Source organism: Ictidomys tridecemlineatus, chromosome 2, assembly GCF_052094955.1.
Source record: "Ictidomys tridecemlineatus isolate mIctTri1 chromosome 2, mIctTri1.hap1, whole genome shotgun sequence".
In the NCBI taxonomy this organism is placed as follows: domain Eukaryota; kingdom Metazoa; phylum Chordata; class Mammalia; order Rodentia; family Sciuridae; genus Ictidomys; species Ictidomys tridecemlineatus.
The window spans coordinates 119,428,246-119,451,773 of record NC_135478.1 but is presented as its reverse complement, the minus strand read 5'-3'; the positions used below and the strand labels follow the sequence as shown (position 1 = coordinate 119,451,773).

The following is a 23,528-nucleotide window of genomic DNA, read 5'->3' as shown; positions in this document are numbered from 1 at the left end:
CTTCCTGATGCCCTGTTCTGCTCCTGAAATAGACCCACTGGGGCAAGACGGTGCATTCTAGATTTAGCTCCAGAACTTTCCATAGGAGAGATGGCAAAGGGACAGCAGGGAGTCCAGCTTCATATCCCCAAAACATTTAGTTTAGTGCGTGGCATTGGGTAGGAGCGCAGAGCATGTTGAGTGAATGATGTGAATCGTAATGACAGCTGAGTGGCAAGATAGGGGGAAGGCAGGAGCTCCACAAGGAGCTGAGAAAGAACCAGGCGAACCCGCTCCACCCTCAGCTCTTTGGGGGGCCCCAGGGAACACCCTTAACCTCTGAGTCTCTCTACTCGGAAGTAAGCCATGGGGCAGGCTAGCTGGTCATGCCCTTCTCACCCTCCAACCTCAGGCCGTCTCCAAATCTGAAGAGCCCTCAGTCTTACCCAGGGCTCTACAAAGGGCACAGGAGGGTGACTCCAAACCAACCACTTCACCATCAAAAGACAGGCAGCATTAGAGCTCAAAATGAGACAGCTTGAGAGCCGACTCTTTAAATCCTGCCAAATCTTTTGGCCTTGAAGTTCCCGACTAACAAGCGGAATGCAGGGAGGCATCTGAGCCGTTTCCTTCAGTGGAACCAATTCCAGAAGCCCTTTGGAAGCCCAGTTCTGATGGGAATGGAGACAGTTTTTCTTTGCTGAAATGGAACTCACTCCAGAAGGGAGCTGCGTGTGGACGGGCTTCTCCCTCAGTGCCATCAGAGAAGGGCCAGCAATTGTGTGCCCCGTGATAATGGGAACCAGGAGGGTAACCAGAAAGACAGATTCAATTGCCAGAGAACTTCTGGGACAAAACCCCTCTCAGCTCAGGGTTGGAATCAAATGGTGTGTACCCACATTTCCACTCTGGCTTCCCCCACACTTCTGAGAAGACCTCAGAAGGCTCCTTAGAGAGGCCCTGTAGGGGACAAAGCCATGCTCACAGCCACTTTGAGTCAAACATAAGCACGGTTGACCCAAGGGCCATGTGGCCCATTGACCAGCTGGGTGGCCCTGGGTGGGTCACTGAATCCCTCTGGCCTCAGTTCCCAGCACATGCAGGGTGTGGCAGGCCCTTCCTCACAGGGGACCTGCAGGGAACTGGGAAACGCTTGTGAAGCTCTCAGCGCCACTCCTGGCACGTGCTGAGAGCCTGGCAGCTGTTATTACTAATAGCAGCATCACGTTCCTTCCCTCCCCCAGCGCTGGCTCCTCTCCTCCCGGGGGCAGCAGAGCAGAGTTCTTGTCAGGAAGGGCTGCAGGCAAAGGCAGGGTCGTGGCCTCTGAGACAGAGCAAGCGCTGCCCCAGAGGCCTGGCTACTTCCCCAGGCAGGGAGCCCAGGCTGTGGGGGCCTCCGAGAGCCTCCTGCCCGTTTGCACAATGCTGGCTCCAAGAATTCCTGGATCCTCTACCAGAGAGTGTGCTGGCTGTCCCCTTGAGGTGCCAGGGGAGGGTTTTGGCAGCGCTGGCAGCGCCAGATTCCAGTTACTCAAGCATGTGCTTGTTAGGAGGCTAAGCGCTCTTTGGTGGGCGGGCCACTTCCCAATCAGTGTCCACCCCTGCTGCAGGGCAGGGCAGGGCAGGGCTCAGCCCACCTCTTCTCTTGCCAGATCAAGAATTTGTCTCCAGCTTCACCGAAAGGAAAGGCTTGCAGTAAAGTTGATATTCTGACCATGCAAGAGAGAGAGAGGGCATCACAGTTGTCCAAAAGGTCCTGAGGCTGTTAGGCTCACTGGCCAGAGGTGGCTCAGGCATGGCATCATGGGTCACTGAGGGTGGCAGACGGAGGGCAAGGGGAGTCTCCCGTGGTTGCCACCCACAGGCAGACCTGGCTGCTGCAGCCCCCATCTTCCAAGTTCACACTACAGTTCTGGCAATTTCCAATTTCACTAGGAACCCCAACATCTGAGGAATTCATAATACGTGCTTACTCCTCAGGGCTAGGAACCCTTCCAGGCCCCACCATGGCCTCTGCCTAGTTCCCCTCACAGCATTCTTCATCTTAGACATCAAATGCCCTCTTCCTGGCAGGACCAGGGGGGCACAGGGGGAGGCAGCAGCGACATGAGGTTCTGTGTGGAAAGGCTTTGGGCCTCTTTCCTCCAGATAACTCAGGAGCCCCTTCCCTCCCACCACTGCCCACTGCTTCTGCCAACTGTGCTCCCTGCAGGGCACTCCCCTCACCTGTGGGAGCCTTTGCCACTGTAGGGTCTGTTCTGGAAAGCTTACTGTCACATTTACAGCAGCGTTGCAGCAGAAGCATAAAAGAGAAGGCAAAGACTCAGAGAAAGTGGCACAAAACAAACTTTGGGTCTTCTTCTTCCACTCAAAAAAACCAGCTAAAAAAAAGCTTCTTGGTTTCCCTGTGGCTCTTGCACTCCAAGATTCACCAGCCCACGGCGATACTTAGTCTGTCTTACTGCCTGGTGGCCAGCCTGGCTGTCTCTGCACAACACAGCAACATCTCTGCTTGACAGAGCCACAAGACACCATGGAGATGATCCTGCGAAGGCCCTCGCCTTGTCCTATGTTGCACTGTGAGTTGAGAACTGAAGAAGCCCCATGAGTCCCACTTGTCACCAGAATTTCAAGAAAAGATGTTTGTGCTCCCTTTGGCAACACAGCAATAGCTTGCCTGTTCCCAGCCTTGCCTGCTGGGGGGAAGTCTCCAGGCAGAAGTGGGCTCTACGTGCACACTGCAGTAGAGGTCACCCAGAAGAGGTCTTTGCATTTCAGCAATTAGGGAAAAGATCGACCTCAGCTTACGGATACACAACCAGGATCCAGTTGACAATGGCTGCATCCATGGGGCCGCCCGGTCTTATGGACCTCCTTCGACTCCTTCTGAGAAGTGAGCAGAGCTCTGCTGCACATGAATGGTGACCATGTCCTCCCAGCACTGTCCTTCAGAATTCATAGTCAAATCCAACCACGGGAGGCCTAGCAGTCAAACCCCGCTCCTTTGGTAAGACTGTAAACCACGAGGATCCTGCTTAAAGTCTCCAACCCAAAGTGCTCTTGCCAGTTTCCTAAAGATGACTAAAAGAACACCAAATCTCTCACCAGGCCCCAGGCTGACCTGCTGCTCTCTTCCAGCTGTCTCTTCACATCGGATTAGAATCAGCCATGTGAATAACACAGGAGGAATTAAGTCCTCTCTTGACGGAACCAGTTGTTCAAGTCTGTCACTAATCCAAGTCCATTCTGAAGAGAATGACTTCCTTTCCTTTGTGGCAGATCTATAGGGCTTTTTTTTTTTTTTTTTAAATCTTATGGGGTCTCTGATCCACCTGCGAGGCTGGCTCTTACCTCCTGCCCAGCATCCACAGACTTGACCCTGTCACAATCACCTTTCATCCTACCTTCTGCTCCATCAAACAACCAGTTGTTTGTGACAGCTGCCAAGCTGTGGAAGAATAGGAAAGGAAGCCACTCAGCAGATCAAGGCCTCCTTTTGTTCCACAAACTATGTGATATGACAAAAATGGCCCTTACACCCAATTTAAACCAGTTCAGATTCAGGAGACAAATCTGTCTCCTTGTAAGACAGGAGGCTGGCTCCTCCCAGCCCTAGAAGAGGACCTGGTCGCCAGCTGGGTCTCCTTAACCCAGGCATGCAATCTGATGCAGCCGGCTCTTGCTCACTGCTATGTGACAGCAGCCCATCAAGATGCTCTGGAGAAATGTCCCCAGGGCCTGGAGACAGCAAGCCTGGAAGGTATCTGTGACAAGCACTCTCACCTTCTTGGTGGCCCACGTGGAAGCACAGTTCCTTAAAAATCGCTCCTAAGAGTGCCCCCTGCTGGAGACCCACAGTGCTGGCGGGCTGCCAATTCCTCTAGTTCTCCTCTAAAAGTCCTTTTAGGGGACTGTTTCCCAAAGTGATGGGAGGGTAACTAAATGTATTCCGGCACGGAGCCTGCATCGGCAAGGCTGCTTGATTAAGAATGAATTACACTTTCATCAGCACAGAGAGAAAATTGATTCACAAGGCCGCATTGTGATAATCTTGTTCCTAAAGCAAAAGGGGGTGGAGGAGTGGGTAGGACAGAGAGCCACTTGGGCTATCAGTAGTGGAGAAAGGAAGCTCTACATTTAAGCTGGAAGAACAAAACTAATCAGAGTTCCAGGATTCCTTCAACTAGTCTCTGGGGGCCTCGCCTCAATCCACTCATCCCAAGGGGGGGGGTAAGGAAGGGGGAGGGGGCTATCTAATTCATCTTAAACAATAATGCCAATAGCACTGAACCCATTTTAGATACTAACCTAATAACTCCTGGCACGAAGACTCTGCTTGTCCCATAAAAATGCAGTGAAATTGAAATGCAGGCTCTAAAATCATGTTATACTTCCTCTCCGCCACTACATATTAAAAATGAAGGAGCAAGGGACAGCGAAGATACAAAAGGACATGCAGATTGTTTGGCATAAGGATCCACAGGGGGGAAGCAGACTCTGGAGCAGAAAGGTGGCAGCCACATCTAGGAGCAGGAAATTCCAATCTAGTCTTTGGTTTGGGGTGTGGTAAGCAGTCCCCCTTCTAAACTGGAGCCAAAGAGGGGTAGGGCTGCTGAAGGGGGTTGCTGCTATAAAGTGGCCAGATGAAGCTCTTCTGCAGTCTTGCTAGGGATGGCTTGCACCCAAATGCCATCTGGTGATGAGCACAGGGACAGGGCTGTCTGCACGCTTATTTCTAAACAGGGGTGGAATGAAAAGCCACGTCCATTCCAACAAACAAATCCAATTTGGTATTAGCTCTAAAAAGAAATGTTCCCAGGAAAACCCAGGGGGCCCTATTGTGTATTAATCCTTCAGGGACCTAAGGCAGCAGAAAGATGTCTAGAAATGTGTCTGTCCGTGTCTTCAGCTGCCACTGTGAGGCTGGTAGGGCCTTTTGCTACTTTGTTCTTCCATCTGACAAATGGACTAATAGGCTTGATTCACCTCACTGGGCAGGTGGAGGCTAAATGGTGTCTACTGAGCTCTGAGAGCAAGAGCCTTAGGAAAGAGGTCCAGAAATACTCATGTCACTTTTTTTTTTTTTTAACATTTATTTATTTTTTCTTAGTTCTCGGCGGACACAACATCTTTGTTGGTATGTGGTGCTGCTGAGGATCGAACCCGGGCCGCACGCATGCTAGGCGAGCGCGCTACCGCTTGAGCCACATCCCCAGCCCCCTCATGTCACTTTTAAATTGCCAATCTCGAAAGAGAAATCATGGCAAGGCTCATAAGAATGGAACCTCGAGCCAGCAGAATGAGTTTGCATCCCGGCTCTTCCCTCCCACTGTTGCAGCAACAAATCAGATGCCCGTGGAGAGCCGCACTGAAACATATCTTCAGAGCCCAAGGGCCAAATGGGATGTTTTACTGCATCAAATAAGGCCCAATAATGGCCTCAGGCACTTCCAAATAGTCATAAAATATCCTAGGCCAGCAAGGCAGTTTGTAGGCTCAACACCTCCTAAAGAACAACTGCTTGACTGGGTAAAGCATCTTGACCAAAACCAGGCTTGGATTGACATCCTTTGGAAAAGAGGCCAATAGAATCCGCTATTGAGATGGGTGCAGTGGTGCACGCTTGTAATTCCAGGAGCACAAGTTCAAGGTCTCAGCCACTTACTTAGACCCTGTCTTAAAATAAAAAATAAAACGAGCTGGGGATGTAGTTTCATGGTAGAGTGCCCCAGGGCTCAATCCCCAGTATTGCATGCATATGTACACACACACACACACACACACACACACACACTTTTCTCTTGAGAGTGTTACCAGAAACAAGCAAGAAAACTGTGTACATGTTTTTAGGAATGGCCTTCAGGGACCGGCCCACAGTGTCACATCTAGGAGGAGCCCTCCTAACATCAGCCAATGACTCCTAATGCCTTCCATGTGCTCCTACAGAGCCGGGAGCTGAGTCTGGGTGGCCACTGTAATTTTTTCTGGGTGTGCAATGCCCACAACTTGCTCTCACCCCAGTCCACACTCCTCTTTCTTCCCTCCTCCTTTGAACACAACAACAAAGGGAAGGTTCTGGAACTGAGAAGCCAGTTTGCTGCCTTTTGTGTCAGAGCCAAGGATGCTCTACCAGACAAGATGCCCAGTTCCTAATGCAGTGGCCTACAGGGTCATAAGGACGGCTGGACATAGGAACCACGTATTAAACATGAATTACTTGGCATCCATCTTTGAGGCTGGTGATGTACACCAGGGGTCACTAGGGAGGCTCTGGCTGCTTGTTTTAATTGTGGGAGATGCCTTTCACGCATATTCACTCTCTCCCTGTGATTTATCACTTCCCTGAGTGTCTGGAGTGTTCTACTTCACTTCGCCAGCCCTGAATCTCCAAGGGGATTCAGCAGAAATTGAAGATGACATTGGACTTTTATGTCTTTCTGATCAAGGAGTGGGAGCTGAGCTTCCCATGAATGTCAAGCCTCCTCTGGTTCCGTCTCTTCCCTCAGTGGGAACCACAGCTGGACCTAGATGATCTGATTAGAAAGCTAATAAAATAAGCTTTCTAAGCCTCACAACCCTCATAACTTCTCATCTGTTGATTTCTTTGAAATCCTCTGCTCCATTTGAGACCATGGACACAAAAATTATCACTTGTTTGCTGGCACCTTGGGCCAGCCCAGGACCAAGAGACTGAAACCAGTCTCTTGAAAGAGGATGACAGCAAGACCATGAAATGTGCATGGTCTGGGACCATGTTTTTATCTCCAGGTTGTGGCAACACAGCTAAACCCCAACCTGAGCACAGCTCCGGCATTAACACTGCGGATCTGAGGGCAAAGCACTCAGGACTCAAGGAATCCTATGTGCCCCACCCCCACCCAAGTCTGGCTGATACCAGTAACATGTGTAGCTCCCTTGGACAACGAAACAAATCCAGGTTCCCCAGTGTGTGTGGTGTGTGTGTGTGTGTGTGTGTGTGTGTGTGTTTTCATATTAGGGATTGAACCCAGAGGTGTTTTACCACTGAGCCAACCATTTTTATTTACTATTTTAAGACAGGGTCTCACTAAGTTGCTTAGGGCCTTACTAAGTTGGTGAGGTTGGTATCAAACTTGTGATCCTCCTGCCTCAGCCTCCTAAGTAGCTGGGATACCCTTGTACCTGGCTTTATTCCTCTCAAGAGAGGAAAAATTATAGAAAAAGAAGTGGCAGAGCAATGGTAAAACCCTGAGTAACCAACTGTCATAGCCTCTCAGCATTCCTAAGGGATCACGGTAACACATAAATTAGCTTCAGCTTTCCACAGTCCCTGTGGGAACTGCTTGAACCACACCAGACACTGAACTTCTCAACAAGGAGGAGGAATATTATATACCTGGACTGCAGTAGGTGAGAGAACCATTCTTCCATTGAAATCTAAGATCTAAAATCACTAAAATAAAATAAAAACCCCAATAGGCTGGTTTGGACCCAGGTTAAGAAACGTTTAGGAAACTCTGCAAGTCAGCACTGGTCTTTCCATCTCTCATCTCCAGATATTCTAGATGGAACTCTGCCTTCGACATCTAGGTACTCACATTTCCAAAGCCTGAGGTGGCACTTCTTCTCTGCTAGGCTTGCATTAGATCACCCTGTGGTAGGCAAGAGCCACCTTTGCACAGATATCTGGCTGGTCATGGAGTCACCAGTCACAGGGACCACCAAAGTCTAGAAAATGGAGCATGCCTCAAATTTTGAGTGCAGCAAAAACCACCAATATGTAATCCAGTGATGCTGAGAGTCCAGTCTTATTAAAAGGCAGACTGCCAGGCATGGTGGTGCACACCTGTAACCCCAGTGACTTGGGAGCCTGAGGCAGGAGGATCACAAGTTCAAGGCCAGCCTTGGCAACTTAGTAAGACCCTCAGCAAATTATCAAAATCATGTCTCAAAAAAAAAAAAAAATCAAAAGGGCTGGGGATGTAGCCTAGTGTTAGAGTGCTTCTGAGTTCCATCCCCAGTACCACAAATAAATAAATAAGCAAAGTCCACGTTTTATTAACCCTTGATTAAACAGAATTCTTGATTATCTAGAGCTTGACAACATGTTTAAAAACAATTTCACAAGAAGACATTAAGCGAATGAATGAATGAATGCTTCCATATACAGTTCCTCATAGCTTAATGATGGAGACACATTGTGAGAAATGTGTTGTTAGGTGATTTTGTCACTGAGTGAAAATTATAGAATGTGCTTACACAAACAAACTGCTATGATGTCACTAGGTGATGCACTCTCAAAGGACCATAGTTGAATACTCAGTCCTCCGTTGACAAAATGTCATTATAGGGGACCTGACTATTTATTCTAGAAATGGTACAAATTTGACTAAAAAATGTAACTTCAAATTATTTATAATAAAAATTCAATGAGAACTTATGGTTAAAATTTAGGATATTGGCTGGGCATGGTGGTGCACACCTGTCATCACAGCAACTCGAGAGGCTGAGGCAGGAGAATTGCAAGTTCAAAGCCAGCCTTAGCAACTTAGTGAGGCATTATGCAACTTGGTGAGATCCTGTCTCTAAATAAAATACAAAAAGAACTGGGGATGTGGCTCAGTGGTCAAGTGTCCCTGAGTTCAATCCCTGGTCCACCACTGCCCCAACCCCCGACAAAAAAACAGTTTAGGAAACGGGAGCATTTAAATATTCTGCATCATTATAGAAGGAGGATAAAATCATATTCAGATGAACAGTATGATCATATGCAGAGAAAAACTGAAAGTATAGGCTGAAATGAATCATAATTTTCTGTTTGTTCCTGTTTAACCAAAGTTTAGAAACCATGGTGGGTCCCTGTGGTACTAGTTGCATGGGGTCACCACTTGGACAGAAATCCCCCTGGCTTGCCCATTCTGATGCTGGCCATAACTATTCTGCTCAGAACATACACTGGTGCGTGTCAGGATATCAACACCAATGTGAAGCATGAAAGAAATAGTTTTCAAACTCAATCAGGGCTCAAGTTACACCCAAATCAGGGTTCATGCCATGGATTCTTGGAACCACTGACAGCTCTAATCCATCTTATTAAAGATCTATCTGGGACTTTAATAGCTAACTTCTCTTGCTAAGATAATGACTATAAATATGATCTATCTTATGCCAGATCTTATTTTTGGTAGAAATTTCCGATTAACTTATTCTACTTGACTAAATGAGGACGCCGATGGACACATATTATATCCCTGTTGGACAGTGCAGGGCTTACTGGCATGGGCGTGACTGGGGATTAGGTGAGAAGCAGGGGCAGGATGTTATTTTATTACCAGACAAAATAAATTTTTTTCACCACCTAGGCACTGGAAGAATAAGCAGCAATTATTCCATTAATTCACTAAACAACCACTGATCGCTCATCTTCTGGGTGCCTGCAACAGGACTGTTCCAATGTGAGATCACCCAGAGCACAGCCCCACTCCATACTGCAGAGAAGTTGAAGCTAAGCTGCCTTAAGAGCTGAGATGGGACAGACAGCCCACCAGACTGAGAGATGAAGCCCTTATGCTCTGAGTTTGCTGCCCTTGAAAAGAAAAGGGGTCTGTACAGAATGGGAAAGCTCTAAAGGAAAATGAGTGAGCGTGGGTGACCCCTCCCTTTCATGACCAGAAGCTGCCAGGTGTGGCCACAGGCCTGCAGAGCTTACCACCACATGATAGGTTGTAATCTTCAGTTAGAGACACAGTCTGGAAAGCACCGGAATTGGCCCCACTTCCATGCTAGGGTTATTTATTGAAGGAGTACATCACCAAGACAAAGGGCTTTTAGACAGACCTGACTGGACAAGAAGCCATGACCTTTCCCAGCCCAACAATGACACAGATGGGAAGGACAACCAGTCCTATAGTCCCGTGACATGCTCTTCAGAACAAGGCAGCCATCTGGGCTCTGGAGACTGGCCTGGCCCCACAAAGTGGATGCCTGCTCTCAGATCAAAGCATGCTGTGGCCAGTACCCAGGTCTCACCTGCCCTCAGGAGGGCTCCTGGTGGCCCAAGGACAGAGACAGGCAAGCTCATGCATGGGTTAGTATCACAGAGGGCAGTACCATCACCACAGACAGAGTACCTGGGAATAACCTACTTTGAGGGCTCAAATGCAGATAGGTCTTCTGCCTTGGGCTTGAGGCTAAACCAGCAAAATAAAATGAAGAAAAACAAAAACATACCCTGTGATATCAACAATGCCACATGTGCCATTTGCAAAATGCTCAGACAGGCCTGAAATAATGATGAGTGACTTCGCTTGTTTTAATGGCTTGAAAACAGGTCTCTCTAACTTCAGCACTCCAAGTTCTCATGGCTGAAGGTCCAGCTCACTACAGCAGCAGTGGCAAAGAGGAGACCGCTTTCGGTGCTCAGGTGAAAAGAGCGTGGGGTGGGGTCTGAGGAAGCTCCCTCAAAGTGGACCAGCTCATTGGCCCAATCATCGTTTTAGCTCTTTGCTTAGTGCTAGAGGCCTCCTTTTAACTTTTTAATAACTTCATTTGGGCTAGGGATATGGCTCAGTGGTAGTGTACTTGCCTGGTTCAATCCCCAGCACCGCACACAAAAAAAGGGAAACCACTTTAATAACTGTTTTAGAAGGAATATCCAAGAAAGGACAGAAACCAGAGGAAAGAACAAAGAACGTGGAAATGCCTTTCCTTCTAGGTTATGCTATTAAAAGTGATTCTCTACCTGGTGCCAATTGTAACTGGAGTCATTAGAGAGAAGTGGGAGTTCCCTACTGTACCCATCAATGATGACAGGCAGATTCAGTCACAGCTTAACCACTGAAAACAGAGACAGTCCTTAAACTGGGAGACCATTTTAGAGAATATTTTAAAGGTAAAGAGTAAAACTTGAACCAGATCAATGAATTCTAAGATCATCTAAACCTAATAAACAATCTTATTTTAATAACACCTATTTTAAGCTGGATACAGTGGCTCATGTCTGTAATCACAGCAACTAGGGAGACTGAGGCAGGAGGATTGCAAATTTGAGGCCAGCCTCAGCAATTTAGCAAGGCCCTAAAGCAACTTAGTTAGACCCTGTTTAAAAAAAAAAAAAAAAAAAAAGGGTGAGGATATACTCAGTGGTAAAGTACCCCTGAGTTCAATCTCCAGTACAAAAAAAATTTAAAAATAATCAAAAATAAAAAAAACCCACATACCTATTTTATAGTAAAACCTGGTCCTAAGCTATCAGTTAAAAACAGAGTATTAACTGGCTGGTAAAGACCTTTTGGTTTGCCTATATAAGGGAGTTACGCTCTTGGGCTGATAATATATATGGAACTTAACTTCTAAATATCTAAAATGCCGAGAGCTCCAAATATCAGGCAAGGAAGACGGGCTACTGTGAGCCTCGTAGATGAAAGGTCATTTTTTAAAACATTAATGTTCTCCTAGGTAATTCAAGTATGAAAAAAGTTGAAAATTCAGAATATGGTTTCTCTATCAAGTCCTTGCCACTTAAAAATGCAAAAGACTAGAGGGGACTCCATTCTTCATTGTGCCTTCTCATTAAGCAAGGCAGTTCCCTGGGCATAACTCCCCTTGGCTTAAAAGACAGAACCGCTTAGTGCTCAATGATGAATCAAAACCCATCTTCTAACAGGGATTCATCTCATCAGAGCTTTTAACACTAGTTTCACTTCCATCAAGCCAGTGGGTTCACGGTCGCTGGTAGATTAAATTTCTTTTCTGGCAGGAGTTGAAAAATTTCCTCAACTAAGTACATGTAAAAAATGACAACAATCTAATGACTCGCCTCCTGAGGAAACCAGATGCCAACCTCACATTTCGCTAATGAATGTCCTGATCAGTAAAAGCCAAGAGACTGGGTACCTTTTTAATGGTATTGTGCTTGCTGCTGGTGCCACCTCTGTCCGAATTCTCATTGTGCAGAATATCCAAAGCTGTTTCCCTTTCTTTTAGTTTCAAGGCCTCGATTTCTGTCTTGAGCTCATTAAGCTGCTCCTGGAGATGCTTGCTCTTCTCCATATATTCCACTCTGTAGGCAAGAGGACACTGTGGATCAGGGCACAGGTGAAAAGGCATAGGTGAGATGGTTTGTGACCCACAAGCTGCACAGCCAGGGTCTAAGATCATTCATAGGCCAGCCATGGGAGCTTGGTCACTTATATGCAATGAATGAATCTGTTTCCTTATTGGTAAAATTGGAATAATGATCACAGGGCTATATGGTCAGGATTAAACAAAGTACAGGAGCTTGGCATGGTGGTACACATCTGTAATCCCAACAATGCAGGAGGCTGAGGCAGGAGGATCCCAAGTTCCGAGCTAGCCTCAGCAACTTAGTGAGACCATATCTTAAAATAAAAAATAAAAATTAAAAGGGCTGGGGCTATAGCTCAGTGGTAAAGTGCCCCTTGGTTCAATCCCCAGTATCACACACACACACACACACACACACAAAGTATAGGAAAGAAAGCCCTCTGTAAATTCTTATACAGCACTCTACAATTGCTATTTGTCATAGATAGATTTCAGTTTTGCACAAAAAAAAAACAAGATTCCTATCACCACAAACACTCTTTGTCTCAGCCATTCTTGAAGAAGTAATTCAAGTTATCTCTTCTGATAGACCATAATGCCCCACTTATTCTCAGACTTCCTCTCCTAAAGAGGACAGAAGCTCACTCAGCCAACACCAGGAGAGGAAGCTCTCCACCCCCACCTGCAAGTAGATACACTGAGCAACAGTATGTAAAATGGTAAAAATCTAGGAATTGCCTTTAAAGAGTCCAATGACAAGGGAATGGTCTGGAAAACTATGCAACACGTATGTGAAGGAGGCTTCTGAAGGGATAACCATGGCTAGAAGATGGGCTCTGCCAATATGTGCAAGAGTAACAAGTGCTAGAGGCCCCGGCTCGATCCCCAGCACGACTGATTGATTGATAGATAGAAAAAATTAGAGCAGATCAATAAACACACACACACACACACACACACACAATGAATGTCTGTGACTCCCCCAAATTCACATCTTAAAACCAGATCACCAATGGGAAGGTGTTAGAAGGTGGAGCCTTTGGGAGATGATTAGATCAGAAGAGTGGCACTCTCATCATGGGATTTGTGTCCTTACATAAGAGACTCCAGAGAGTCCTCAGGTACATGTGAGTGCACCACATGAAAACACAGCAAGAAGGCGCCACCTGTGTGGGCTCTCACACTCTGTTTGACAATGCCTTGATCTTGGATTTCCCAGCCTCCAGAACTGTGATAAATAAATTTCTTCTGTTTATAAGCCACCCAGCCTCAGGTATTTTGTTATAGCAGCCAAACACACTAAGACAGTAAGAAAATACAAACTATAAAACAGCGGGACACAGAACAGGATGTAGCCTCACATGGATCACAACCACATAAATATGCACAGCTGGACAAGAGTGAAAGGAGTGCAGACAGCAGATGCTTCCAGAAGAGGCTCTCGGTCACTGGCTTCTTTGCTGTCCCCTGAATATGAGGGACTGAAGAGAAAGAGAGCCTGGCTTGCTGGACTCCATGGAGGCACTTTCCCAGAGGCTTATCCTGAGGATGCCACACATGGGTGAGGATTTTCAACCACTGGTCTGCTCCTCCAGCTGCATGATGCTGGGTGAGCTCATTAAACCAAGCCATTATAAAATGGGAACACGAAAACCTTTGATGTCAGTGTGATGATTGTTAGCAGGAATTAAATGACACAAAAATCTCAAATAACCTGATAAAGTGTGGTAGCTATTGTGATTGTTCTCTGACAGCCGTGGCATCATTAACCAGTTTACCTCCAGCTTTGGGAATGAGGGCTCCCTCACTTCGCCTTCCTGTGCAGCATGACCCCTCTCTATGTCTAATCTACATTTGTCTATTGACTTCCCAAAATTCATGTCTTGAAACCAGGTCACCAGTCTGAAGGTGTTAGGAAGCTGGGCCCCACCCTCTAACTCCTTCACATGGTGTTAGGGGTGGAGGGCAGCTTGGCAGAAGCTGCTGTGGTCAGGCCATGCCAGAACTCCACTCAGGGCTGCCCAATGCAGCAGAGCTGGCCTATTCCAGCCACTGGCTTTCCTGAGACTTTAGCCCGAGATTCCTTCTCTTCTCTTTATTCTGGCCATGGGAACCAACATAGATCTGAGTCACTGGAGAATGTGACCAGGTGAAAACCACAGCCTACTAGGACAGGAACAGCAGCAGTCTGACTTAGAGACCCCAGACAAAGTAGTCCTGTTCTTTTTTTGTTTTTCAGTTCTAGGGATTGAATGTAGGGCCTTGCATGTGTCACGTGCCCAGTCCTTTTACCACTGTGCCCGGCCAGTCCTATTCTTCAGTCGAGGTTTTGAGCCACTATAAATTCCAAGCCACCAATCAAGTGTTATTTTTATCCTGTAAAATCGACTGCTGATATGTCATCTTTAATTTCTAATTAGGAAACTCATCCTCTAGTATATGACAACAGAGCAAATCTTTGCAGGAGTTAGTGACAGGCTGCCACAGCAACCCTTTGTGTCCTTAGGCTCACATCCACTGACTCTTGTTCATGGCTGCCCCAAGCAGGGTACAGGGGGCTACATACTTTTCTTTCTCTATTTCCATGGAAAGCCGCTTCATGTCAGTATCCTTGAAGTCGAAAGACAGGCTGTCACCAATGAGGTTGAAGCTTGGTATGTCAGGAGGCAATGGTGCTGGAATTGGGTTCATGGGCTATAATGAAAAAGCTCAGATTAGGAGGTTTCAGTTATACAAGAACAAACCCTCCACACTCAATACTGCCAGGTGAATGGTCCCACAGACAGGAAAATCATCCCTCTTCCCCTCACATTTGACTGTTCTCATGCTCAGCTGAATCAAACACAAACTCCCATTCACTTAAAAAAATTTTTTTTTTAGTTGTTGAAGACCTTTATTTATTTGTATGCGGTGCTGAGAATCAAACCCAATGCCTCACGAGTGCCAGGCAAGTGCTCTACCACTGAGCTACAACCCCAGCCCACCCATTCATTTTTTCATTTAGGAAACTCCGAGGCCCTGTGCTAAGAGCCGGAGACACATAGAACAAGACAGCATCCCTGGCTCTGAGCAGCTGCAGGTCTTATTCAGGAAACAGATGTGTTCACAAATCCTCACAGTTAAATAAGATAAACACTGTAGCCAAGGAGTGAACAGAGGCCAGGAGGGCTGGAGGGTGTGCTATAAGAAATGCTGCTTCTGTTGGAATCAGAATATGCCAGAAGGAGAAGGGTATCAGGTGAGAGGCACATCAGTGGGAAAGGCAGAGAGTGTCCAGCCAGAGTGCTGGTTGTGTGCAGAGGTATATGGGGAGACAGGGAGGAAACTGGCCCAGACCAGACTCTGCCAGCTTGCTGAGGGGCTGGGACTCAGAAAACGGAGTTGGAGGATGGCTTAAAGTATAGAATGAAGTCATTAGATTTGGTTTAGGACTTTCTCATCCCAGAGCATAGAGATCTCTAAAACACAGCCCCAGTCTACTTCCCTACCTCCCTCTATTCACCCTATTAAATCGTAAATGCTACTATTTATTGTCTCTTGAGCCATGTTGCCTCTCCATCTTTGTACTCATGCCTATCTGTGTCACTTCTCCTTGTGCCCTTTCTCCTTGTGCCTCTTTCAAGGACTTTCTTAAATCCCTCAGTCTCTCACTATGTTGTCCCTTAACACTGCGGGGAACTCTATAATGGGCCTTTTCAGTAATTCTGCCCTGAAAGATTCTTTTTTGGCTGTGTATTCTGTTTTCTATTGTCTGCAAGTTTCCTGTGGGTAGGATCCTTCTCTTTTTTATCCTTGGATCCTGTATTGAGTCCAGGATGGTGTCTGGGGAAGAATGGAGCCTCAAAATGTTCATCTGTGACAATAACAAGGCCTAAGGCAGGGTGTCTGGAGGATGTCAGAAGTGGCGTGGCATTTAGTGAGGGTCTAAAACACATTCTGTTTTCTGATCTGAATGTAGGGTACATGGGTTGTTTTATGAAAATTTATCATGTTCAGCCACAATTTGGGTACTTCTCTCTATATAAGTCATACTTCATAAAAACTTTCAGAAAGGATAAGCATTGGCTGCCACATCACTGGAGAGAGCAGAAACTGGCACAACCTCATTGAAGCACACCAAAATTGAATATCTGACCACCCAACTCTATTTACAAGAATTTATTCTACCAATATAGCCACATATGTACGTATGAAGATATGCATTCAGGGATATTGAAACAGACTAAATACCCAACCATAAGGAACTGGTTAGATAAATTACAACCTATCTGTACCATAAAATGTGATTACGAAACTGATGGGGGGGGGCCTGGGGTTGTGGCTCAGCAGTAGAGCGCTGTCTACCACATGTGAGGCGCTGGGTTTGATCCTCAGCACCACATAAAGATAAATAAATAAAATAAAAGGTGTTGTGTCCAACTACAACTAAAAAATATTTTTAAAAAATGATATGATCTCCTTCAGGGTTTACTGCTAAGAGGTATATCTTAGAATAGCTTGCCCCAATGTAAGTTTTAAACACACATATCCTGGGGGCCCAGCTGAGCCTTCAAGGTGACCCCAGTCTCTGTGTAACCTGTGACCACCCCAGACAACCTGAGACATTAAGCCAAATCAATTCACCATGCTGTGAGAAGTATAATGAATGGTTGTTTGGAGCCACACAGTTGGCTTAGGGTGGGTGTTAACAAAGTAAAAGACAATAGCAAACTGCTCCCACATCCCCCATCCCAAACCCCAAGCAGCTTGTCTCTTGTGCCCCACCTGCATCTGTCTATGTGTGAACATGCTGTGAAAGCACACACAGTGTATGTATGTGTGCTGTGTACTTGAATGTGCAGTGTGTGTGTTGGTGCCATGCACGTGAATGGACTGTGTGTTTGTGCTGTGGGTGCACCTGTGTTTTTGCCCAGAACATTCTATTGTCTCTTTCCCATCTGGATAGTCCCTGCTCCCACCCCAAGACTCAGCTCAGATGCTATCTTGAGCCTCTCCTGCCTCCAAGGCTGGGCTATATTCTGCGTACCTGTGCACATCTATCTGGATACAGATTCCATGTGTGTGGTATTATGTGGACACAGAACAGGTATGTAAAGAAAGTTTGCTGAGAAGATTGCACAGAGGAAAGGAAGGGAAGTAGCTTCTATTTACTTTGTGGCCCAATTTAACAGAAGTCTGTCGCCCTGTCCACAAAACTGAGGTTGGCAGCTGGTTCTTGCATGGCAGTTATTCACTCTGAAGTAAACTGAGTGAACTGGAGAAGGCCCTTTTGCCCATTATCTATGTTACTGTCTTTTATCTGGTTATCTAGCTAATCAGAGAGGTAAATAACTAGTCCAAGGCCAAAAGCCCCTCCCGACTGCATTTGATCATGTGTTCACTTGAATGGTCACCTTGAAGGTACTGTCAATGAACCAAGGGCTGGGAGGGATAGGAAATCACCAGGTCTCTAAAGCAATCACAGGCTGGCAGCCTCCACCAGGCTCACCGGGTATGTGGGCTTGGTGGCGATTTCCAAAAGCTTCTGTTTGGCTCTTCGCTCTGCCTCACGGGCTTCCTGCAGGTCCTGCTTCAACTGATCTGCCTCCTTGGCCCTGCAAAGGAAGGAGGAGATGTAAGCTCCACAGAAAAGAATAGGTAGAAAGAGCATACCCCTACTCTCAGTCCCTAGAGAGGAGGAACATGGGTTAACTCTGAGGATAACAGTGACATTTACAGGAAGTCAGAACTCCCAAAGCAAGGTCAACATTCCTGGGCATTATTTATTTCAATTGGTAACTCTAGACTGGGAGAGAAGCCAGTGGGGAGAAGAGCCAAACAAGGAATTCTGCAAGCCAGCCAGGTACAGAGGCACATGTCTGTAGTCCCAGCTACTCAGGAGGCTGAGGCAGGAGGATCAGTTAAGCCCTGGGCAACATAGCAAGATCCCATCTCATAACAAAATCAAAAACACAAAACAAAACCTCTGTAATAGGTGGAGACAGAGGAAGGTAGGAAGTTGGGGAGGAGCGAGAGGCACATTTGCTTATTTCTGGGTGACAGTGGGCAGGGCAAAGGAAGTACACAGGAGAGCAAAAGTCTTTATTTTTTTTCCCCCAAAAGTCTTATACTGGACCATAAAGGGCAAAAATAGGAAAGAATGTTTCTTCACAGCCTGCAAGTAAAAGAGTCGCAGGTTAAGCACCCACTTTCCTCAGGCAGGAAGATCAAATCTGCCACTGAGGGCAACTGCTTCTTGGTGCAGATCCCCACCCTAAAGGACACATGTTGGGGGCAGCATGTGAGGCCTGTTGTGGGGACCCATACTGAGATCCAACACTCACAGCAAATGTGACCAACATAGAAAGAAAGGGGGCCAGGACAGGGCCAGCCACCAGGAACCATTTCTCCAGAATGACACGCAAAGAGTGATGGGGAAAATCGTAGTGAATGAACCTTGGTGTCTAAGAGCCAGATTCAAGTGTTCTAAATCAATACAGCCAGATGCTGTGGGGAATGTTCCAGTGTTTATCTGAAGGCTGCAGAACAATCCAGATCCTAGAATAGTTTCTGAAAAGTACAGATAACAGCAGTTCCCTTCAACAGTTCCCAACTTGGTCCCAAGGAGAACCCTGCCTCCCTCTCCCCACTATCTACTAAGAAGGCTGCTGGGACTTCAGATGCCTAATTTCCCTTTCAAGGTAAATAACCTCTGTTTTCCCACATCACCACCACCATCCCAAATAAAAAGGAGGAAAGAACCACATTTTTTTAAATACAAAAATGACTTTTTAAATTTCCTTGACTAAAAGCAGTCTGGAGATGCTCAGAAGTTCTCTTGCAAAAATGATTATCAGATAGACAGGGGTTTATCACAGATGCAGGACCAGAGAGGTCTACTCAGCAAAAGAAAAAAAAAAAAAAAAACTGTTTCTGGGTCCTTCCAACAGCTTCAGCTACCCAACCCTGTCCAGGAAGGAATGTCCCCATCCTTGCCCCACAATGGAGAAGCAGCTTGAGGATGGCTGCCACCCAGCTCAAGGAGAGAGAGTCCCTTAGGCAGGCCCAAATTTCCAGGACACCCCCCCTCACCTCCTCTCTGACTCCTCAGCCATCTTCAGTGCTAGCACCTCAGCCTCCAGCACCTTCTGCTCCATGAGGCGCTTCTCTTCCTCTGTCCGAATGGCTGTGGCCTTAATGCGCTGCATCTCCTGCTCTGCCTCTGCGGCTTTCTGGGCCAAGAGTTTGGCCTCTTCCTCGGTGATCTGGGCCTTTTCAGCCAACAGGTCTGCTGTCTCCTCTGACCGCATCTAGAGAGGAGTGTGCTCAGCTGGACTGGGTTCCTACCTCCTGCCCAGATCTGCCCTGGAACACGCAGATCAGCAAGAACCAGTCTTGGACTCCCGGGGCCCTGTCACCAAGTGTCTCCTCAGCAGCACTCATGCAACAGATGATATGTCACATCGCCCAAATATTTAGAAGAGCCTTTTGGGCTCCACCAGTGAGAAACAAAAAGAAAGGGCACTTTTTTTGAGTACCCATTTCAACTAAGGCTGATGCTTTATGAGGGAGAAAAACAACTTAAACATTGTACTTCTTTCTCTTTAATCAGTGGTTCCAAACCAGAGGAGGCCGGGAGGCTGAGGCAGGAGGATTGCAAGTTCAAAGCCAGCTTCAGCAACTTAGTAAGGCCCTAATCAATTTAAACAAGACCCTGACTTAAAACAAAAAGGGCTAGGATATGGCTCAGTGGTTGAATGACCCTGGATTCAATCTCTGGTACCCCACCATGACCAAGAAAAGAAAAGAAACAAGAGGAAGGCTGGACGAGATGGAGCATGCCTGTAATCCCAGCAACTCAGAAGGCTGAGGTAGGAGGATAGCAAGTTTAAGGCCAACCTTGGCAACTTAGCAAGGGCCTAAGCAATTCATTGAGATTCTGTATCAAAATAAAAAATAAAAAGGGCTGGAGATGTGGCTCAGTGGTAAAGTGCCTCTTGGTTAAATCTCCAGTATCAAAACCAAAAACAAAACAGAAGAGGTTCTATCTCTGTCCCCCACCACCCTGAGGCACATGGCAATGTCTGAAGATACCCACCACCACCCTATCCCACCCCTCAATACTGGAAAAGGCACCCAGGGCCTTGTGCATGCTAAGCAGGCACTCTACTACTGAGCTACATCTCCAGCCCTGGAAACATTTTTGATCATCACAAATGGAGGTTAATATAATCAGAGATATGATAAATTATGATATAATGGTGCATTAAGAATTGTAATGCAAAAATAAATAAATAAATACATACATAAATATACAAATCCATTCTTGCAGTAAGATGCATATAATTATCAATTGGATTATAATACTCATCATGTACTTAAGAAGTTTGTACTTATATATATTGCCATATATTATTAGCTAGCAGATTTTTAAAACATAATAAAATAATGATACTATTAATTTAAAAAAATGGAAGTTAAGGTGGTATTATTAGCATTTAGGAAGTAGAGGCCAGAAACAATGCTAATCATCCTTCGATGCAGAGGACAGCCCCAGATGAGAGGTCTCCCAAGTCAGTAGTGCCAAAGTCAAATAATGCTGCTTTAAAGGTAATCCTGTGGTAAAAGTAGAGTCTGGATGCACATGAACTCAACCTAAACCTATTTCTGGCAAACAGGTGGAAAGAAAAGGCACTGCCTTTTTAAAAGCTGAAATAAAGTCTTCCACGGGAGGCTGAAGAAGTAGGATCACAAATTCAAGGCTAGTTTGGGCAACTTAGTGAAAGCCCTTCCCAAAATAAAAATGAATAGGGCCGGAGATGTAGCTGCATCTGCAGTGGTAGAGTGCTTGCCCAGTATGCACAAAGCCCTGGGTTTAATCCTTAGGAATGAAGAAAAAAACAAAACAAAACAGGGGAAATAAAAGCTGAAATAAAGTATATCAAAGCAAATATTGCTAATTCAGTCCCCAGGAGGCTCCTTCCAGAAGTCCCCATGTGACCTCTTGGGACCCCAACCCTCAGAAAATCACCAGTGCTTCATTGGCCATCGTGGCTTCTTCTTTCATCTGTAGCAGCCTCCTCTCCAGCTCATCCCTTGTGCGTTCAGCCTCCTCCCGCATCTGTTTCTCTCGAGCTAGGCGCTGCCGCTCCATCTGGAGGGGTGAACAAGAGCAGGGGTGAGTCACAATGCTCCAGCACCCCAAAAATGCCCAGCCTCCAGAGCCTCTCCTTTGAGGACCAATCTCTTTTCTTGGGGCAAACTTAACCATTGCTCTCTGTCACTTCTAAACCAGGGGCAGAGTTGAAAGCTGTGTACCTTAAAAAAATTCTACTAGTGAATAAACAAATGAAGAAACAACAACAACAAAGCCAAGCTTGGTCTCCATCTGGACAGAAGCAGTATTCTTCCACAAAGTGCCCTTGTAACACCCCTGTTAGTTAGGAAACCTCATGTGGCTCTGCCCTGTGGCTGGTGGTTTGTGACGCAGGTTCCTCCTTCCTGAGATGGAGCAGCTCTCAGCTCTCTCATCTCTCAGATGAGCCACTTTATCATTTCTAATCCACACAGATTCTTCACAAATCTCTGATTTCATCCACAACAACTCTGCTCCTGTCTGGCCCACAGAGAAGATGGACCTGTGTGTCAAGCATCAATGGCTCACGCAACTATTTCACAGGTGGAAGCTGCAGCAGCCACAGCACAGCTCTGCACAGCCCCACGCAGAGGCAACTTCTGAGCCAGGCAGGGAACATAGCTCAATCCTTAAGGCAATGGTACAAAGCCACTGCCACCTCCCTTGTCTGCTAGATCACTGTGTTAATTAGGCTACCTTCCGAGCTTAATAAGGGGAACAAGACTGGGACAGCACCATCTCTGTGATCCCAGAATATGAACTGAGTCCAGAAAGCAAAAGCTAGAATGATCACTGCTATTTTCTGCCTTAAATAATGAAGGCATAGTGAATTACTACTTTCTTGCTTTAATCTTATCCCAAACTCTAGTAGTACAAGATTTCTTGGTCTAGGGCTATAGCTCAGTGGTAGGTCCTTGCCTAGCATGTGTAAGGCTCTAGGTTTGGTCCTCAGCACCACACAAAAGTAAATAAATAAAATAAAGGTATTTTATCTAAAAATATTTAAAAATTTTCTTTTTTTATGTGTGTGCATGTGTGTGGTATCATTGTTGGACTGAGGGGTGCTCTAACACTGAGCTGCATCCCCAGCTTTTTTTTTTTTTTTTTTTTTTTTTGGAGACAGGGTCTCCTTAAGCTGCTTAGGCTGGCCTTGAACTTGTGATCCTCTTGTCTCAGCCTCCCCAAGTAGCTAGGATTACAGCCCTGTGCCACCATGCCCCACTGGTAGGCTGCTGCATTTCTAAATACAAAGCCAAAAAAATGCACTGAAATTTGAAAGGATAATGCAAAGATAAGTAATAAAATACTGTAAGCTCTCTAATTTTCTTCTTGCTGGTCAATGAGAAGCATGGCCAATTTGTTCTCTAATTTCGATCGTATTATAATTTCCATCTCTATTATCTTCCTCTTGGGAAAAAAAAATGGCCCAGGCAGCCCCATTCAGTTCCCAGCACTATATTTTCCCTGAGACCTCTACCCCAATAATAAAGGACTTCCCATCTACAAAGCAGCCTATCACTTACAAAGACTTTCTTCAGGCACAATATGTCCTTTGATTTGAGAAAAGACAAGAGGCATCATTAGCTCCACTTGATGGAAGAGAAAACTAAGTCATACACTAAGTGACTGATCCAGCTCCAAGGTCACTGTTCTACTGAGCCATGGAGCCCTCTGACCTGTCAAGTCCCCTGACCTTTGGTTTTCCAGATGCCTGGGTCATGCCTCTGCTGTCCTATAGGCAGTACAGGCCGAGGGGTAGTCATGCTATTCTCTGCCAGGGTCCAAAGCCTACACCCTCCTTTATGTCTTTAAATCTGTCACTTCTAAGCTTTGCTCTGCTGAGAAAGAAGTCAAAGGAAGCTCTTCTTAAAGTTGCCACTACGACCTTATGCTGGCCAGGAGCATTTCTTTGCCCAACAAAACCTATCTCATCACCTTTAAAGCATACCAAAGAGTACATTGAGCCTATTCTCCCAGAAAGCAAAGAGATGGAGAGCTAACAGCCCACTGGATCAAACTGGCATTTCACATTCAATTCCAGGGCTGGAAGCCAGCTCTCTAGGGTACCCAAATCAGAGAGCAGCACACAGACTAATCATTACACCTCTGAGCTTGCTAGTCCGGAGGGCAGCCGACTGCAGCTGCCACTACTCTATCTAACAGTTCATCCAAAAACAATTGATATTCTCAACATCGAGGCTCAAATTAGTTGTGTGGGTTTTGGTGAGTAGAGAAGGTCTATGAGTAGAAAACAGCAATGCAGCTCGTCCAGTCTGCTGATAGGCCCTCTCCGAACCTCCCACAGTGGGTGATGTGCACCCAGGCTGACCTGCAGTGAGGAAGTGTGACCAGAGTCTAATTAGTATTCCAGCAGCAAGCACTGAAATGC

At 46.2% G+C, this 23,528-nt stretch overlaps 1 protein-coding gene across 5 annotated transcripts in view; it reads right to left on the bottom strand.

Moving 5' to 3' along the window:
• The window catches only part of Nf2 (NF2, moesin-ezrin-radixin like (MERLIN) tumor suppressor), an 86,885-nt gene that overhangs the window by 4,032 nt on the left and 59,325 nt on the right, over nt 1-23,528 (bottom strand). For 2 of the 5 annotated variants that reach the window (XM_005336056.4, XM_040291979.2), the window contains 5 exons: nt 21,035-21,157; nt 19,096-19,313; nt 17,513-17,618; nt 14,591-14,718; nt 11,854-12,019 (listed from right to left, as the gene is read on the bottom strand). In XM_005336056.4, coding sequence (XP_005336113.1) covers nt 11,854-12,019; nt 14,591-14,718; nt 17,513-17,618; nt 19,096-19,313; nt 21,035-21,157 — 741 coding nt within the window. Of the gene's footprint in view, nt 1-669; nt 5,656-9,723; nt 10,149-11,846; nt 12,020-14,590; nt 14,719-17,512; nt 17,619-19,095; nt 19,314-21,034; nt 21,158-23,528 lie in introns of those variants that run through there. The other 3 variants (XM_040291977.2, XM_005336057.5, XM_021733772.3) reach the window with 3 other exon arrangements.